The sequence below is a fragment of the Oncorhynchus keta genome, unplaced genomic scaffold (genome assembly GCF_023373465.1).
Source record: "Oncorhynchus keta strain PuntledgeMale-10-30-2019 unplaced genomic scaffold, Oket_V2 Un_scaffold_938_pilon_pilon, whole genome shotgun sequence".
NCBI classification, from domain to species: Eukaryota; Metazoa; Chordata; class Actinopteri; order Salmoniformes; family Salmonidae; genus Oncorhynchus; species Oncorhynchus keta.
In genome coordinates this window covers 283,598-302,328 of record NW_026291017.1, presented here as the reverse complement: position 1 = coordinate 302,328, position 18,731 = coordinate 283,598, and the positions used below count along the sequence as shown (strand labels likewise).

At 45.3% G+C, this 18,731-nt stretch overlaps 1 protein-coding gene across 1 annotated transcript in view; it reads left to right on the top strand.

The window, feature by feature from the left end:
- Positions 1-15,082: 15,082 nt before the first annotated feature.
- The window catches only part of LOC118372390 (prostaglandin F2 receptor negative regulator-like), a 39,354-nt gene continuing 35,705 nt past the window's right edge, over positions 15,083-18,731 (top strand). Inside the window, exon 1 of the mRNA XM_035758253.2 lies at positions 15,083-15,447. Within this exon, the coding sequence (XP_035614146.1) occupies positions 15,390-15,447 (58 nt within the window). The 5' untranslated portion in view covers positions 15,083-15,389. The remainder of the gene's footprint in view (positions 15,448-18,731) is intronic.

The following is an 18,731-nucleotide window of genomic DNA, read 5'->3' as shown; positions in this document are numbered from 1 at the left end:
TGCAATTTGCATGCTGACTGCGGGAATGTCCACCAGAGCTGTTACCAGAGAACGTCATGTTAATTTCTCTACCATAAGCCACCTCCAACGTAGTTGAATTTGGCAGTACGTCCAACCGGCCTCACAACCGCAAACGTTGTGAACAGAGTGCCCCATGGTGGGGTTATGGTATGGGCAGGCATAAGCTACAGACAACGAACACAACTGCATTTTACCAATGGCAATTTGAATGCACAGAGATACCGAGATGAGATCCTGAGGCCCGTTGTCGTGCCATTCATCCACCTCCACCTCATCTTTCAGCATAATAATGCACAGCCCCATGTCGCAAGGATCTGTACACAACTCCTGGAAGCTGAAAATGTTCCAGTTCTTCCATGACCTGCAGACTTACCAGACATGTCGCCCACTGAACATGTTTGGGTTGCTCTGGGTCGACATGTACGACAGCTTGTATTTGAAAATAGTTTCAAATAGTACTTTCAAATTATCTAGTTGATTCGGGCAGCATTCTTTGAAAATACTCAGATACACAGGAAATAAGTATTTCAAATACAAATAATTAAAATGCATATGTATTTGAACCCAGGTCTGATAGCTAACAATTGCAAGTGGATAAGAATAGTTGTGAAAATGTTTCCATTCACATCATTGTGCATTTGAGTCATTCTCTGTATTCACACCTCTGAGTAAAGCGCTCATGTAATCTCTTGTTTTCCTGTTACATCGCTGAGGCCTCTTGGCTGTGGTTTTAGCACAGCACCAACCAATAGCATGCAGGGAGCAAAGATGCTGAAAGCAACACTTATCTGAAGCCTTCGCTTCCACACCTCTTACATCCTTTTCCTGGGAGGGATGTGTGTGTGTGTGTGTGTGTGTGTGTGTGTGTGTGTGTGTGTGTGTGTGTGTGTGTGTGTGTGTGTGTGTGTGTGTGTGTGTGTGTGTGTGTGTGTGTGTGTGTGTGTGTGTGTGTGTGTGTGCATTTGTGTATGCTGAACTGCACAACTGTTTGATTTGAAAAAAACCTCTCCATCACACGCCTGTTCATTATATAAACCCTAGATAACGCTTTGCTTCCATTTACATTACATTTAACATTACATTTAAGTCATTTAGCAGACGCTCTTATCCAGAGCGACTTACAAATTGGTGCATACACCTTATGACAACCAGTGGAACAGCCACTTGCATCTAAATCTTGTTGGGGGAGAAGGATTACCTACCCTTACTTACCCTATCCTAGGTATTCCTTGAAGAGGTGGGGTTTCAGGTGTCTCCGGAAGGTGGTGATTGACTCCGCTGTCCTGGCGTCGTGAGGGAGTTTGTTCCACCATTGGGGGCCAGAGCAGCGAACAGTTTTGACTGGGCTGAGCGGGAACTGTACTTCCTCAGTGGTAGGGAGGCGAGCAGGCCAGAGGTGGATGAACGCAGTGCCCTTGTTTGGGTGTAGGGCCTGATCAGAGCCTGGAGGTACTGAGGTGCCGTTCCCCTCACAGCTCCGTGGCGAGCACCATGGTCTTGTAGCGGATGCGAGCTTCAACTGGAAGCCAGTGGAGAGAGCGGAGGAGCGGGGTGACGTGAGAGAACTTGGGAAGGTTGAACACCAGACGGGCTGCGGCGTTCTGGATGAGTTGTAGGGGTTTAATGGCACAGGCAGGGAGCCCAGCCAACAGCGAGTTGCAGTAATCAAGACGGGAGATGACAAGTGCCTGGATTAGGACCTGCGCCGCTTCCTGTGTGAGGCAGGGTCGTACTCTGCGGATGTTGTAGAGCATGAACCTACAGGAACGGGACACCGCCTTGATGTTAGTTGAGAACGTCAGGGTGTTGTCCAGGATCACGCCAAGGTTCTTAGCGCTCTGGGAGGAGGACACAATGGAGTTGTCAACCGTGATGGCGAGATCATGGAACGGGCAGTCCTTCCCGGGAGGAAGAGGAGCTCCGTCTTGCTGAGGTTCAGCTTGAGGTGGTGATCCGTCATCCACACTGATATGTCTGCCAGACATGCAGAGATGCGATTCGCCACCTGGTCATCAGAAGGGGAAAGGAGAAGATTAATTGTGTGTCGTCTGCATAGCAATGATAGGAGAGACCATGTGAGGTTATGACAGAGCCAAGTGACTTGGTGTATAGCGAGAATAAGAGAGGGCCTAGAACAGAGCCCTGGGGGACACCAGTGGTGAGAGCGCGTGGTGAGGAGACAGATTCTCGCCACGCCACCTGGTAGGAGCGACCTGTCAGGTAGGACGCAATCCAAGCGTGGGCCGCGCCGGAGATGCCCAACTCGGAGAGGGTGGAGAGGAGGATCTGATGGTTCACAGTATCGAAGGCAGCCGATAGGTCTAGAAGGATGAGAGCAGAGGAGAGAGAGTTAGCTTTAGCAGTGCGGAGCGCCTCCGTGATACAGAGAAGAGCAGTCTCAGTTGAATGACTAGTCTTGAAACCTGACTGATTTGGATCAAGAAGGTCATTCTGAGAGAGATAGCGGTAGAGCTGGCCAAGGACGGCACGCTCAAGAGTTTTGGAGAGAAAAGAGAGAAGGGATACTGGTCTGTAGTTGTTGACATCGGAGGGATCGAGTGTAGGTTTTTCAGAAGGGGTGCAACTCTCGCTCTCTTGAAGACGGGAGGGACGTAGCCAGCGGTCAGGGATGAGTTGATGAGCGAGGTGAGGTAAGGGAGAAGGTCTCCGGAAATGGTCTGGAGAAGAGAGGAGGGGATAGGGTCAAGCGGGCAGGTTGTTGGGCGGCCGGCCGTCACAAGACGCGAGATTTCATCTGGAGAGAGAGGGGAGAAAGAGGTCAGAGCATAGGGTAGGGCAGTGTGAGCAGAACCAGCGGTGTCGTTTGACTTAGCAAGCGAGGATCGGATGTCATCGACCTTCTTTTCAAAATGGTTGACGAAGTCATCTGCAGAGAGGAGGAGGGAGGGGGGAGGATTCAGGAGGGAGGAGAAGGTGGCAAAGAGCTTCCTAGGGTTAGAGGCAGATGCTTGGAACTTAGAATGGTAGAAAGTGGCTTTAGCAGCAGAGACAGAGGAGGAAAATGTAGAGAGGAGGGAGTGAAAGGATGCCAGGTCCGCAGGGGAGGCGAGTTTTCCTCCATTTCCGCTCGGCTGCCCGGAGCCCTGTTCTGTGAGCTCGCAATGAGTCGTCGAGCCACGGAGCGGGAGGGGAGGACCGAGCCGGCCTGGAGGATAGGGGACATAGGGAGTCAAAGGATGCAGTAAGGGAGGAGAGGAGGGTTGAGGAGGCAGAATCAGGAGATAGGTTGGAGAAAGTTTGAGCAGAGGGAAGAGAAGATAGGATGGAAGAGGAGAGAGTAGCGGGGAGAGAGAGCGAAGGTTGGGACGGCGCGATACCATCCGAGTAGGGGCAGTGTGGGAAGTGTTGGATGAGAGCGAGAGGGAAAAGGATACAAGGTAGTGGTCGGAGACTTGGAGGGAGTTGCAATGAGGTTAGTGGAAGAACAGCATCTAGTAAAGATGAGGTCAAGCGTATTGCCTGCCTTGTGAGTAGGGGGGAAGGTGAGAGGGTGAGGTCAAAAGAGGAGAGGAGTGGAAAGAAGGAGGCAGAGAGGAATGAGTCAAAGGTAGACGTGGGGAGGTTAAAGTCGCCCAGAACTGTGAAAGGTGAGCCGTCCTCAGGAAAGGAGCTTATCAAGGCATCAAGCTCATTGATGAACTCTCCAAGGGAACCTGGAGGGCGATAAATGATAAGGATGTTAAGCTTGAAAGGGCTGGTAACTGTGACAGCATGGAATTCAAAGGAGGCAATAGACAGATGGGTAAGGGGAGAAAGAGAGAAAGACCACTTGGGAGAGATGAGGATCCCGGTGCCACCACCCCGCTGACCAGAAGCTCTCGGGGTGTGCGAGAACACGTGGGCGGACATGTTCATTTAATCTGCTCGCATGACTATTCAACAGTAATAGTGGAAGTGGGTGGGCCAGGGACCTACTTGTGGGCCATTAACGTTTTCCTTTGGGTCACATTTAAACTAGTTAGTTGACCGAAATCTGAATATGTTCCTGAAAGACTTTGGCTGGGTCACGGACAGCGAGGAAACATTTGGGAACCAGTTTGATGACAGACCGGCAGGAGTCACAATAAAGTTAACCAAACATAGCAGGCGTAAGAGAAACGCTTGAACAGAGTTCCCACATCCAGGTTTTCAGCAGAAAAGGAAGCTAGGTTGAAAATAGCTGTATCCCTGATACACGTTGGGGCTACAGTAAACTCAGGTTTATCACTCAGAGCCATGTTCGACAGTCTGAACTCTGACCCCTAAACTAATCACTTCCCGTCTCTGAGTTAAATCAATGTGCCCTTAGGCACAGATCTAAGATCAACCTACCCTCCACAAATCCTATAGCCATAATCGTTAGGGAGAAAACACAAAACTGACCTAAGATCAGGTTTGAGAGGCAACTTGCACCTACTGTCTAAAACAAAGTGAGAAGGCTTGTGGTTTGACCTTCAGTTTCCGGTCTGGGTTGTTAATATTGTACAGTCAGTCACTTTCAGTTATTCACACTGAGGTACTAAGGCTTCAGCCTTCAGACAGAGAAGTCATTCACATGCATTCCATGTTAAAGATAAGTAAGGAGAAAATGGGTCAGAAAGATAAGAGCAACAGTCACTCTGTTGTATGGCCCAGTATAAATAGAGGTCTGGGTGACGGTGATCCATCCACTGTTTGGCTTTGGGCACCTGTCCCCAACACACACACTTAGACCCACAAACACACCCCAACGCTCAAATAAAATGCTTCATAAACAACAGGTGTAGACTTTCATTTTTTTTAAACAGTTTTTCTCAATTGCTAAAACACTAAAACCCATTGGCTGAACAAAGTTCTCAGTTGCCTGGACATTTAGCTAATTATGCAGTCTGTGTCAATACCTTAAACCATTTCACATGGTAAAACACAATTTGCAGATCTCACTTAGACTTTTCAGCAAAACTCTAAACACATTCTCATTCTCAAAACACATTCTGCACTCTAATGCACATGTCATCCATACCTGTAAACACAAGTGGCAACAATCAAATACATTTATATGCAGCTGTTTCAATAGACATTTGTAAAGTTAATCACTGTATGTATTGTACTGCATGAATATGTTTTGTAACTGCACAACTACTTTTTGTAGAATTGCAAGGCAGCCACATGCAGGTGGAAGGACAGCTATATTCACTTGGGAGCAAGAGGCCGTTATAGTTGGCATGGTCCTTCAAGATAATGCAATACGACTCAGAGAAATCCAGGAACGAGTGATACAAGACAACACACACTTCCAGGGAATCGACAGTGTGAGCATTTACACAATTGACCGTGTTGACCGTGATTTTTGTCCCTGTTAGTATTGTATACTGTAGTACAGTGCATTGTAGGCTGTATACTGTACAATGGACAAATTGTATGGCCCTGAACATTGTGCTTTCCATTTATTAACAGTACTGACTGCTCAATAGATTTTGACTGGTTGCAGGTTCATTTCAATAAAGAACAATAATTACAGTATCACAGAGACAAATTCCAAGTTTGTGAGATGCAGGGTACAGTACTGTAAAAATAGGGGTACAAGGAGGAGGAAGCACAAAAAACGAAATTGGAAAGAGCAAAGCAGAGTAGTAATTTCTGATCAATTTTGAGCTACTATGATAGAACATATTTTCATTCATCAAAAGACAATGACGGAAAAATATGAATATTTTTTTAGATTAAAAATGTACTTCTCCCTGTGAATAGTATGTTTTGAACAATGTGTTTTCTATTTTTCAGTGTATTGTTTACTGACCGCTTAAGAGTGTATATCATTTTGATCACTTTGTTTATGATTTGAGAGCAGTGTTTGATTTTGAACACAGGTAAAACTGTTTTGAGGCTAATGTTTAATTTTGCGAGAGGAGTCAGAGGTTATGTAAATAGTGCTTGAAGATGAGGTTTTGTGTTTAATGTTTTCAGGAAATGGAGCAAGGTTTCAGAAATTGTGTTTTAGCAATTGAAAAAAACAGTAAACCAGGCAAGTCAGTTAAGAACAAATTCTTATTTTCAATGACAGCCTAGGAACAGTGGGTTAACTGAAGAACAACAGATTTTTACCTTGTCAGCTCAGGGATTTGAGAGAGAGAAAGATATGTACAGCTAACCAACAATTCAGTCCCATTCAAAATCCTATCCATCCCTAAACCTAACCTGTACCCTGACCCACTAATTCTAATTCTAACCCTAAACCCCCTAGAAATAGCATTTGACCATGTGGGGACCAACAAAACGTCCCCAGTTGGTCCATGTTTTGTTGTTGTTTACTATTCTTGTTAGTTAAACACGTCCACACACGCACACGCACAGGTAAAAATAAATGCATCATAATGCAGCATCTTGCACCCATGTCCCATTGAACCACTGACACCCCCTTTAACCTCAGTCCCCAGGGGTCATGAACCCTGACCTTTCACCTGCCCTTCTGTCCATCCACTGGCTTTCCTTATACTCATTGGTGTGTGTGTGTGTGTGTGTGTGTGTGTGTGTGTGTGTGTGTGTGTGTGTGTGTGTGTGTGTGTGTGTGTGTGTGTGTGTGTGTGTGACAGGCTACATTCTGTCCCTGGTTTTCATGTACCCCCAAATAGTTTTGACAGTGAATATATGAATGTAACACACATGTAATGTTATTTTCCTTTAACAACAATTGCCACAGAAACAGGAATGGATATGGAACAGGCTCTCTGGCCACTAGAAAATGTTCTGGCTGAGGTCCGCTAGCGTCAGGGGTTCTGGCCCACTGGCTGCTGGATTCTGGGGGAGGTCTACTCGCCTCTGTATGTACTAGCTCAATGGCCATCGCGGAAGGTTCTGGAGGACCACTAGCTTTCCAAGGTAGGGTAACCTGGGAAAGAAGTCTGGTTGCCCCCTGGGAATGGGCCTGGCTGGCTGCATGGGCTGCTGCAGACCTGAAAGACTGGACGTGAGTAAGGATCGTGGATTGGAGGGAAGAGGTCCCTGAAGCAATAACAGTTGGTTGTATTCATTAATGTCATATTGGGTGGAAGCTACTGAAGTTTTAAGGAAGTATTTTTTTTATGTAAAGTACATTTAAATTTATAGAAATAATAGCCGGTGTCAAAAAATGTAAGGAATTGCAGTAGATCGTACAGTCATGGCCTCCCAATCAATAACAGTCATATGGGGTGGACGGTATTTATGTTTTTAGTAAGTTTTTTAATATTTTTTTTTACATATACTAAAATTAATTTAAAATAGCCAAAGTAAAACATTTTTAAAAAGTAATTGCCGTAGATGGGAGGGAAGTGGTCCCTAAACCAATGACAATTGGTTGTTTTCATGCAAGTGATATACAGCAGAAGCTATTGCTGTATTAAGGAAGTGTATTTGGCATATTCTGATATTAAATTAATTGAAAATAGCCAAAGTTCAAAAATACAACTGTCATTTCCATAGATTGTACAGACGAGGTCCCTGAATCAATAACAGTTGGTTGTAGTATTCATGCAAGCTATATGGGGTTGAAGCTATATATGTTTTAAGGAAGTATTTTTTTTTAACATATTAAAACATTTTATTAATTGGAAACAGCCAAAGTAAAAAAAAAAAAGAAAGTCATGTGGTAAGAAATCTATTTAAGTCTTTTTGTTAACACTAGGTTTCAATTGCCCTTTTAAGACAGTCCCTTAGCTGTGAATACACTTAGAAATAAACTTTTTTTTAATGTTTTTATTTTTTTACATATGATATTAAATTAATTGGATGGGAGAGTAGAGGTCCCTGAATGTATTTCAGTTGGGTTGAGTTCTCTTTCATTTGGTTACAAACCTATTTAAGTTTTTCAGTTAACACTACATTTTAATGGCACTTTAAGCAGTGGCGTGTATTCATGGATGTCAAGGGAAGCCAGACTTTCCCCCCAAAATTGACCAAACATTAATTTAAAAAATGGACAATGGCAATCACATCCGCTAAATATGTGTATGTGACCAACTTTTAATTTTTTTTTATGCAATATACTTTGTGGACTTCACTGGACAGAGGTTGCTATCTGGTTTTGTGATTTATAAAAAAGTGTGGTTGAATTTATTCTGTCACTGTCTCATTGTCTTGGCCTTTAAGCCTATATATCACGGTCGCAAGGCCGATTTAAGTAACCGGTTATAGAGCAAACAAGCAATTATCACAACACCGGTTGTACTTTTTTTGCAGGGAGGGGGGTTTATCCTCGCACTACTACTGCTTTTAAGACAGTCCCTTAGCTGTGACTACACGGATAATCAGCCATAGAAATGTACATAAAATATTTTTGGGGAAAAGTGTAAGGTGAGGAGGCAACCCCAGCACCAATCCCTATTCATTCACTCACTCACTCACTCACTCACTCACTCACTCACTCACTCACACACACAACATAAAACAAAAAATGTATTTAACTAGGAAAGTGAGTTAAAGAACAAATTCTTATTTACAATGATGGCCTTCCCTGGTCAAAACAATACTGGGACAATTGTCGGACTCCAAATCACAGCTGGTTGTGATGCAGCCTGGAATCAAACCAGGGTCTCTAGTGACGCCTCTAGCACTGAGATGCAGTGCCTTAGACCGCTTCACCACTCTGGAGCCCAAAACATGCACACACATTTATACTGACTCTACACACACACACACTGACATATAATCATCATATACGTTGCTGCTACTCTGTTTATCATATATCCTGATGCCTAGTCACCTTACCCCTTGTGGCAAAGAAGGGGGTTGAGTGAAAAATGGCAGATATGTGAGAGCAGATCTAATAAACGGGCTCTGCCCGATCACTAAAATGGCCACCCCATTTTAGAGATTGGCTGGATTTACCATGTATGAGCTGGACTGTTTTGGACTTACCTGTTGGTGTTTGGACCTGGACCTACTGAGAACCCGATTCGTGTACCGAACCCTGCTATCCTTGACCTCGCCTACGGCCTGGGTGGACCAGGACGGAGAAACAAACACACAGGTACTGTCCTGTTCGAAAGAACTCCCATTCTTGGGTGATTTGGTGACAGTTTACCACTTAATTTGTGACAAACGCTCCTAACCTTGAAGAGGTTTGCCACACATGGTGGAGAATGCGGGTAATGGACTAACCATACCCCTGGTTAGGTAGAATAAAAATAAAAATGTTCAGTTTGCACTCCAAAGGGGAGTCAGGTTTTTTTTGTGGCTTTGTTTGGTTAGGACAGTTTCTCAGGAAAATTAGTATGGAGGGGAGCCATACAGGCCCTGTTACAAGCGGCGGCCGCCCAACAAGAGGCAACTAGAGCTCAACAAATAGTTCATCAGGATGCAATGCGAATGTATCAGGACACGTTACAGATCCAGCACCGCACCAACCAGCTGCTCACAGAAGAGCAAGAGAGAAACACCCGGGAGTTAAGAGAAGGCCTAAAGGGGCTAGCGGACCAAATTGGGGCTCAATTACCAGCTGCAAATACCCAGAGGCGGGCCAATCATTTTCTTAAAAAAATGACAGCACAGGATGATGTGGAAGCATATCTTACCACCTTCGAAAGGACGGCAGAGAGGTAGAAGTGGCCAAAAGAAGAATGGGCAGGGCTTCTGGCACCATACCTGGCAGGGGACGCTCAAAAAGTGTATTTCGACCTGGAGTTGAAAGATGCACAGGATTACAATAAACGAAAGGCAGAGATTCTGACTAGACTGGGAGTGACCAATACCGTGAGGGCACACCGCATCCACCAGTGGTCCTACCGACCTGGACAACCCCCACGAACACAGATGTTCGACTTGATTCACCTGGCACGGAAATGGTTGCGACCAGAGACCCGGTCATCCGTCGAGATCGTCGAGACCATCGCACTCAACCAGTTTCAGCGAGGTCTACCCCAATAAGTGAGATGATGGGTTGGCCAGAACGAGGTACTTTCCGCCAACCATCTCGTGGGCCTGGTTGAATGGTATTGTACGGCAGGAACAGCTGAGCATACACAGAAGGAAAGATTCCCGTTCCCCAGACCTGGGCGAACCAGCGGACAGGGTAAGGCTGTCCCAACATATGGAGGGGGAAGAGAGCAGCGTGAGGCCATGAGGAAAGAATCAGAATCAGGCCGAGACACTAAGGGAAAAAACGGAAACCGGGACCAGGTGTCGAGGGGGTCTCCCCCCGAACCCCTATTATCTGTTACAATTGTAATCAACCGGGACATATTGCAGCCTACTGCCCTATTAAAGAAGAGCCAATGCAATGTAACCTCGGTGAAAATGATAATATATGGTATGCATGTCCTGTTGTAACCACTGTACTTGAAAGATCAAGAAACAAACATATGTGCAGGGTGAAGGTTGAAGGGAAAGAGGTTGAAGCACTGCTGGATTCCGGCAGTATGCTAACCCTGGTCGTTGCAAGCCTAGTGCCGAATCATAACCTGGATACAAGACAGGATATCAGTGTTACATGCATTCATGGAGATATCTGTCTGTACCCCACGGCCTTAGTGAGCATACAAACAGAGGACGGTCTGCTCGATACTTTCCTAACTTTGCGAAGTTAGGCCAAAAGAATGGCATATTTGAGAAGCCAACAACCCTGACCAAGCAGGAAGAAGCATGGGGCCTTCAACCAAAGCCAAGAAAAGAGGTCTCCCATGGGCCAACATCACAGGTGCTAGTAGGGGAGGAGGAGGATCAAGTGGCAAACCTGGTTGATAACGAACAGCCCGGTATGAGTGGGGCTGGGGTCGATCTGAATACAGAGGACGACGATCTAGAACCAGCAGACCTGGCAGGGTCCTTGACTAATTTCGGGACGACCCAAAACCAGGATCCAACCCTGCAGCAAGCCAGAGCAGACGTGCAGGTCGTAGATGGTACTCCCATAAATGATGGGATGATAGCTAATAGTTTTCCCCACTTCATCATGAAAAAGGGTTTGGTGTACAGAGTCTCGAAAATAGGGGTTGATGTGGTGGAACAGTTGTTGGTCCCCACCCGGTACCGGAGGACAGTACTGTATCTAGCTCATGGGCACATTCTGGGTAGACACCTTGGTATCGATAAAACCCGAGACCGGATTGTAAGGAGGTTTTACTGGCCAGGAATTCAGGCTGAAGTGGCTCGGCATTGTGGAGAGTGCCCGGAGTGCCAGTTAACAGCTCCCCGACCAGCTGTTAGAAGCCCGTTTGTGACACTCCCCATAATCGAAACGCCATTTGAGAGGATAGCGATGGATATAGTGGGCCCACTACCCAAATCCGCCAGAGGGCACCAATACATTCTGGTCATTCTAGATTATGCCACTCGCTACCCAGAAGCCACTCCCCTTCGGACGATGGCTTCCAAAAATATTGCAAAGGAATTAGTGCTCTTGTTCACCAGGGTAGGGGTTCCAAAGGAGATCCTTACTGACCAGGGGACCCCCTTTATGTCCCGCCTTATGGCGGACCTTTGTCAACTGTGGCAGGTGAAACAGTTGAGGACATCGGTTTACCATCCTCAGACGGACGGGCTGGTTGAGAGATTCAACCGGACCCTGAAGTCAATGCTCAGGAAGGTAATCGATAAGGATGGGAAAAACTGGGATTGCATATTGCCGTATCTAATGTTTGCCATTAGAGAGGTTCCTCAAGCTTCGCTGGGGTTTTCTCCCTTTGAGCTGGTATATGGCAGGCATCCCCAGGGAATCTTAGACATCGCCCGGGAAACCTGGGAGCACCAATCCACCCCGTATACTAGTGTCATAGAGCCCCACACACACTCAGGAGACAGCCGAAGTAAATATTTCACCCACTCTGTCCCCAGCACAAGTACAGGAAGTAAAGACCCTGATTCAGAAAAACAGAGATGTGTTTTCAGAGATACCTGGCCGAACTGAGGTTACGGCTCATGATATCGTTTCCCTACCAGGGAGAAAAGTGAGCATGAGGCCATATCGGGTACCCGAGGCTCGACAGGCCGCGATTAGAGCAGAGACGGAGAAAATGTTGACAGCTGGAGTGATCGAAGAGTCATAGTGAGTGGTCTAGCCCAATTGTGATGGTCTCCAAGCCCGATGGTTCTTTGCAGTTCTGTAATGACTTTCGGAAGGTAAATTAAATCTCCAAGTTTGATGCCTACCCCATGCCCCGAGTAGATGAACTACTGGAGAAAATTGGTAATGCTCGGTACATTACGACCCTTGACCTGACAAAAGGGTACTGGCAAATTCCTCTGACCCCAGGGCCAAAGAAAAGACAGCCTTTGCAACACCTGACGGTTTGTTTCAATACACCGTCATGCCATTCGGCTTACACGGGGTCCCAGACACCTTTCAACGGCTCATGGACAATGTCCTAAAACCGCACAAAGCATACGCCGCAGCTTATTTAGATGACGTGGGGTTCTGCAGCCCTGATTCGGAATCCCACTTACCCCGGGTACAGGCAGTGTTAGACTCTCATGGCGAACCCTGCCAAGTGTTATGTGGGATTAGAGGAAACAGAGTATCTGGGATACACTGTGGGAAGAGGGTTAATCAAACCCCAACGTAAGAAGGTGAAGGCAATTAGAGAATGGCCGAAACCAGTAAATAAGAAGCAGGTTCCTAGGGCTTACCGGTTACTACCGGAAGTTCATCCCAAGTTATACCACAGTGGCCGCCCCACTTACCGACATGACTAGAGCCAGAGGGCCAAACATGGTCAAATGGGATGAAAGGGCCACCACAGCATTTAGGACGTTACAGGAGGCTCTCTGCTGTAATCCAGTGCTGGTGGTACCAGACTTTGAGAGAGAGTTTGTGGTTCAGACGGATGCCTCAGAGGTCGGCTTGGGAGCAATGCTATCCCAAGAGGTAGAAAGGGTGGAACACCCCATCCTGTGTTTAAGCAGGAAGCTGGAACCACGGGAAACCAACTTCTCAGTCGTTGAGAAAGAGGCGGATCGGGGGCGGATCTAGGGGAGAGATGTGTGGCAAAGAAGGGGGTTGAGTGATAAATGGCAGATATGTGAGAGCAGAACTAATAAAAGGGCTCTGCCCGATCACTAAAATGGCCACCCCAATCAGAACTACAGATCACAAAATGGCCGACTGCCAAAACTACAAGTCCCAGAAGCAAGGGGAACCCTCAGAAGGTGGAGCCGACCCACAGATAAAGGGTCAAGAAAAACCAGGAAGAGGGAGAGAGAGTGCTGGAAAGATCTATGAAGAATAGAGAAAGAGACAATAGAGATTGGCTGGATTTACCGTGTATGAGCTGGACTGTTTTGGACCTACCGAGAACCCGATTCGTGTACTGAACCCTGCTATCCTTGACCTCGCCTATGGCCTGGGTGGACCAGAACGGAGAAACAAACACACAGGTACTGTCCTGTTCGAAATAACTCTCATTCTTGGGTGATTTGGTGACAGTTTACCACTTAATGTGTGACAAACGCTCCTAACCTTGAAGAGGTTTGTCACACCCTATACATATCTATCTCTATCATTCCAGTATCCCTGCACATTGTAAATATGGTATTGGAACTCACCCTGTATATAGCTTACTTCTTGTGTTCTTATTTCACATGTGTTTTTGGTATACCTTATGTTATTTTTAATACTAATATAATATAATAATAATAATATAATAATATATAATAATATAATATAATAATAATATATGCCATTTAGCGGACGCTTTTATCCAAAGCGACTTACAGTCATGTGTGCATACATTCTACGTATGGGTGGTCCCGGGAATCGAACCCACTACCCTGGCGTTACAAGCGCCATGCTCTACCAACTGAGCTACAGAAGGACCACTAAAGGACCTACTAAATTGATATTGATTACTGCATTTTCTGGTTTAGAGCTTGCAAGAAAGGCATTTCACTGTACTTGGGCATTTGACATTAAAGGGGAATTTCACTCAAATTATATTTTGGTCTTTTTTTTTTTTCATTAGTCCACTGTTAATACTGTCCCAAAATGTTTTGAATGTCAGCAGTCAAGTTTTCAAGATATTGGACTTAAGAAGAAAGGTTTCTCCAGCCACATCATAATTCAACTTCTGATACATGTTTTGGGGCAGCAGGTAGCCTAGTGGTTAGAGCGTTGGGCCAGTAACCGAAAGGTTGCTGGATCAAATCCCCGAGCTGACAAGGTAAAAATCTGTTGTTCTGCCCCTGAACCCACTGTTCCCTGACTTGCCTAAATAAATAAAGGTCATATGTTCCAACACCAGCTTCGAGGGCATTATCACTTAAATGGGTTACCAACATATTAAAATAATGATTTACATATTTTAATACAAACTTATAATTTGATTAATTTATTCATATTCATCCACAAGATATAGTCCCGACATAAATCAAGAGTTGCTACTGAAGCCGCCTGGTCGTTCTTTTTATTGGGTTGTTTAAACATAAGAATTATGCTGATTCTTGATTTCAACTAGCTAAGAGAAGGTGCCTGCCTGTCTGTCTCATCCCGACATGTTCGTTACTATGCGACAGCTGGAGATCGGATTTCAATATTGAAACAATTTTGCAAATGTCGGAGAGACAGACATTAAGGTTAATACAAATCTCAGCTGTTTAACTAAATGTTAATCTAAAAGAAATGTGAGATAATATCTAGATCATGTTTATAAATTGCCTGGCTGGGCTGATGAGACAGTGGGTTGCGCAGTCAAATGGAACAGGGTAAATAGGCCGTTTAACATCATATGTAGTTTGTGGGAACTTGTAGAATAGACACCGGCTGGAATGCAGTTTTAACCAATCAGGATTAGATCCAACCTTGTATAATATCTTGACAATTTGACTGCTGACATGCCAGGCATTTTAGGACTGTATCAACAGTGGACTAATGAAAAATATCGTTTTTGAGTTAAATTCTCCTTTAAAACTTGAAACTACACACCTCTTAGTGGCCCCTTTTTAGATGTGCAATGATCTGAAAGCAACATTTCAATAGGCTAACGTTACACATACTGTATCGATGATGACGATATTCTGTAGGCCTATTATTCAGCTCGAAATAGCCACTAGTGAGACTACATGAGATGAGACTTGGGACAGAGCTACCTGTGAAAATCCCGCCGCTACTCCCCTCCTCCAAAAACTGACTTCCGGACACCGCAACGTTGTTCCCTCCCTCTCCCGTTCCAAAACCAAACACTGATTAACGACACTCGGTATGAATTATGCGAGCGTACACGGTCGCTACCAGTGGACTTTCACTGCACGCAAGTCCATTTAACGGATATCTGAACGTCTACTCGCCAGTGTCGATTCTCGTAAACAGCATTTTGGGGATTTCTGAGAGGTCGCCCGTGGTTGGGTTTTTGAACTAAAGGTCCGAGAGGACTCCGTTCGCCCGTGGCGGATTTTAATGACAAAGGAACGAACTGGGAGTTAAAATGACGCGAATTTGCAGGATGCAACATCTATCTCTTCTACTCTTGTTTTTATCGATGGGTAAGTTATATTTGAAAAAGGGTTGTCTAACGGTCTGATAATATCGTCAGAACGCGTGCTGTCGTTTAGTGGGAACTATTAGATTGACATGTACACGCGGGCACGTTTTCACTTAAAACCTGATAAGAATCTCCATTGACAAAGCAATTAGTCAAATTAATTTAAAGGCAATGTTATCAACGGATTTTTACTGATCATGCTGTTCCTCCTAAATTAATTACACATGACTGAGTTTTACTAAAACGAACCTTTTTAAAATATGTGAATAGATTTTCCCACGCCCAACTTCATCGTTACGTGTAGGCTACGGTGGTTGGTCACAGGTAGGGTGTGTGGCAATTTTCCATTTCAGCTCCTCAAATCCTGGTCGAAACTTTTAATCGTTCAATCAAAGGAATACGAGCGAGAACTTTTAATTAATGTAATGACATCAATTAAGTTGACAAGCCTTTACAATGGTCCAGTTACATGGAGGCACCATAACACGCGATGGGTAGCCGTCCAATTCGCATAGATCCCCTTGATAAATTGAACTAATGTAGTTGAACTTGGAATGGCGCACTGTCCACCACTGATGGACCTCTGTTATTATAGTCATTGTTTATCTTATCTCAGTGATCAAGGAAGAAATATACTTTTCGTTTAGTTGATCGGACCCATTTTATTTCACAACGGTGTGTCCGATTGTGTAGGATGGGGAGTGTGTGTGTGTCAACGTATACTTTGCGTCGCTCAGGGCTTCCCTGTGTTTGTGTGAGCGGCTGAGTTTTTAAATTGGTGTGGTACTGTGAGATTATCAAATGTTAACATGTCTCCAGCCTTCCTGGAGCAGGGGATGTGTGTGCCCTTGAGCCATTCCCGATGGCTTCCGCATGCTTCCCAGCCGAAACCGTTCGGAAGAGTTGGTGCATATATTATAACGATTTTTTTTTCTTCGGTTGTTACGGCACACGTTGGTCACAAGCCGGAGTCTCCCGACTTGTGACTGGTCAACAGTAGGGATTCTACAGGAAAGTCTGTCATTTAACGAGATTACTCGTATTCATACACTTTATTTTAATTGAACTACTGCACCAAACAGCTTAGTTAGATTAGTTGTTCACTGAACAAACATGTAAACGACGTAAAGTGTTGGACCCATGTTTCATGAGCAGAAATAAAAGATCAGATATTTTTCATAGCACAGCTTTTCTCTCAAATTTGGTGCACACATTTATTTACATTCCTGTTAGTGATTGTTTCTCCTTTGCCAAGATAATATATCCACCTGACAGGTGTGGTATATCAAGAAGCTGATAAAACGGCATGTTCATTACACAGGTGCACCTTGTGCTAGGGACACTAAAAGGCCACTTTAAAATGTGCCGTTCTGTCACACAACACAGGGCCACATATGTTTTGAGGGAGCGTACGATTGTCATACTGGCTGCAGGAATGTCCACCAGAGCTGTTGCCAGAGAATTTAATGATAATTTCTCTACCATAAGAGCCCATTTCTGCTAGATCTGAAATGTGGTCGGTGCTACTGTATGGATGGTGTGACACAATTACGAAGCCTAGGCGCACAGAGGTAGGCACACAGAGGTCAAATTGAGCTCCATACTGGATCGCCGTGCACTTCTCAAATTTTGTAAGAATGTGGAGGGCTCCGTATTGACGTGAATGCTTGTGACGGGAGGTCCTGTATGAACACACACTGACTTCCATGACAACGTCCTTCACAACAGCTCTGCGCTGTTCGGCAAACTGCATGACTTCTGCAGAGGCCAAATCATTGTAAATACTGCACAGCCAAAGCAGACGGCCGATTGACAATGCCTCGCCATTTAGCCGCCTCCATTGTTTTCAATCCGGTCTCGCCGCAGACCACTTGTATGGCATCGTGTGGGTGAGTGGTTTGCTGATGTCAATGTTGTGACGAGTGCCTTGTGGTGGGGTTATGGTATACAGGAATATTTTTAGCAAATCTTGACGGCAAGGAAATATAACCACTTTTCAGTGCGGCCCACCGGACCTTGTTGAAGACCGAATGCGGCCCCCAGGGCAAAATGAGTTTGACAACCCTGGCCTAAACAATAAATACATGCACACGACCCCAAACATGTTGATGACGTACGACTGCCCTAGCTCTCCAAAACCCTTATCTGTATTTATGGTTTTCAGCAGTTACATTTGCCCATTTGTTGCCTCCATGTTAACTACAATTCCTACGCTGTTTTAACAATTTTGGCAACATATGCTCATATGCCCCTTACCTTTCACATTGGCAAGAAATAATTTTCTGTGTAAAAAAAATATGCACTTCCTGTAGCAGTTTTGCACAGATCAACAAGCTGTGTGCCTCCAGTTGACGAACGACACTTCCTCAGATTACAAACAGGTGTTCGGGGACGCTAGACTGCTAATTAGCACAGGTGGCCACTTATGTCTAACCTAAACAAGTGATATGGCCATGTGGGAACACTAAACCTAACTGGGCTGTCTCATATTGCCTGTTTACTCTGTGGCCCTCCGGCCGTTTGTTTGGATAAGAGTGGCTTAAGAGTTGCGTGGTAATATTAGTCACACTCCTAAGTGGTCCGACCAGTATAATATCCCTTCTCTTATGACGTAGGGTAAGTCAAAGCGATGACATCCCCAGAACCAGACTGTTCCAGCAATGTTTTATGGACCACCTTCCCTCAAACGTCTATTTCTCCCAGTTCCTTGAGTGTCCCAACACGCTAGAACAGGAAATGGGGTTAAGTGTACTGTATGTCAACAAGGTGTTTTGAAGTGATATGTTAATCACTAAGGGTCCAACTAAGGCAGTGGTGTAGGATTACATTTACATTTACATTTAAGTCATTTAGCAGACGCTCTTATCCAGAGCGACTTACAAATTGGTGCATACACCTTATGACAACCAGTGGAACAGCCACTTGCATCTAAATCTTGTTGGGGGGGGAGAAGGATTACCTACCCTTACTTACCCTATCCTAGGTATTCCTTGAAGAGGTGGGGTTTCAGGTGTCTCCGGAAGGTGGTGATTGACTCCGCTGTCCTGGCGTCGTGAGGAGTTTGTTCCACCATTGGGGGCCAGAGCAGCGAACAGTTTTGACTGGGCTGAGCGGGAACTGTACTTCCTCAGTGGTAGGGAGGCGAGCAGGCCAGAGGTGGATGAACGCAGTGCCCTTGTTTGGGTGTAGGGCCTGATCAGAGCCTGGAGGTACTGAGGTGCCGTTCCCCTCACAGCTCCGTGGCGAGCACCATGGTCTTGTAGCGGATGCGAGCTTCAACTGGAA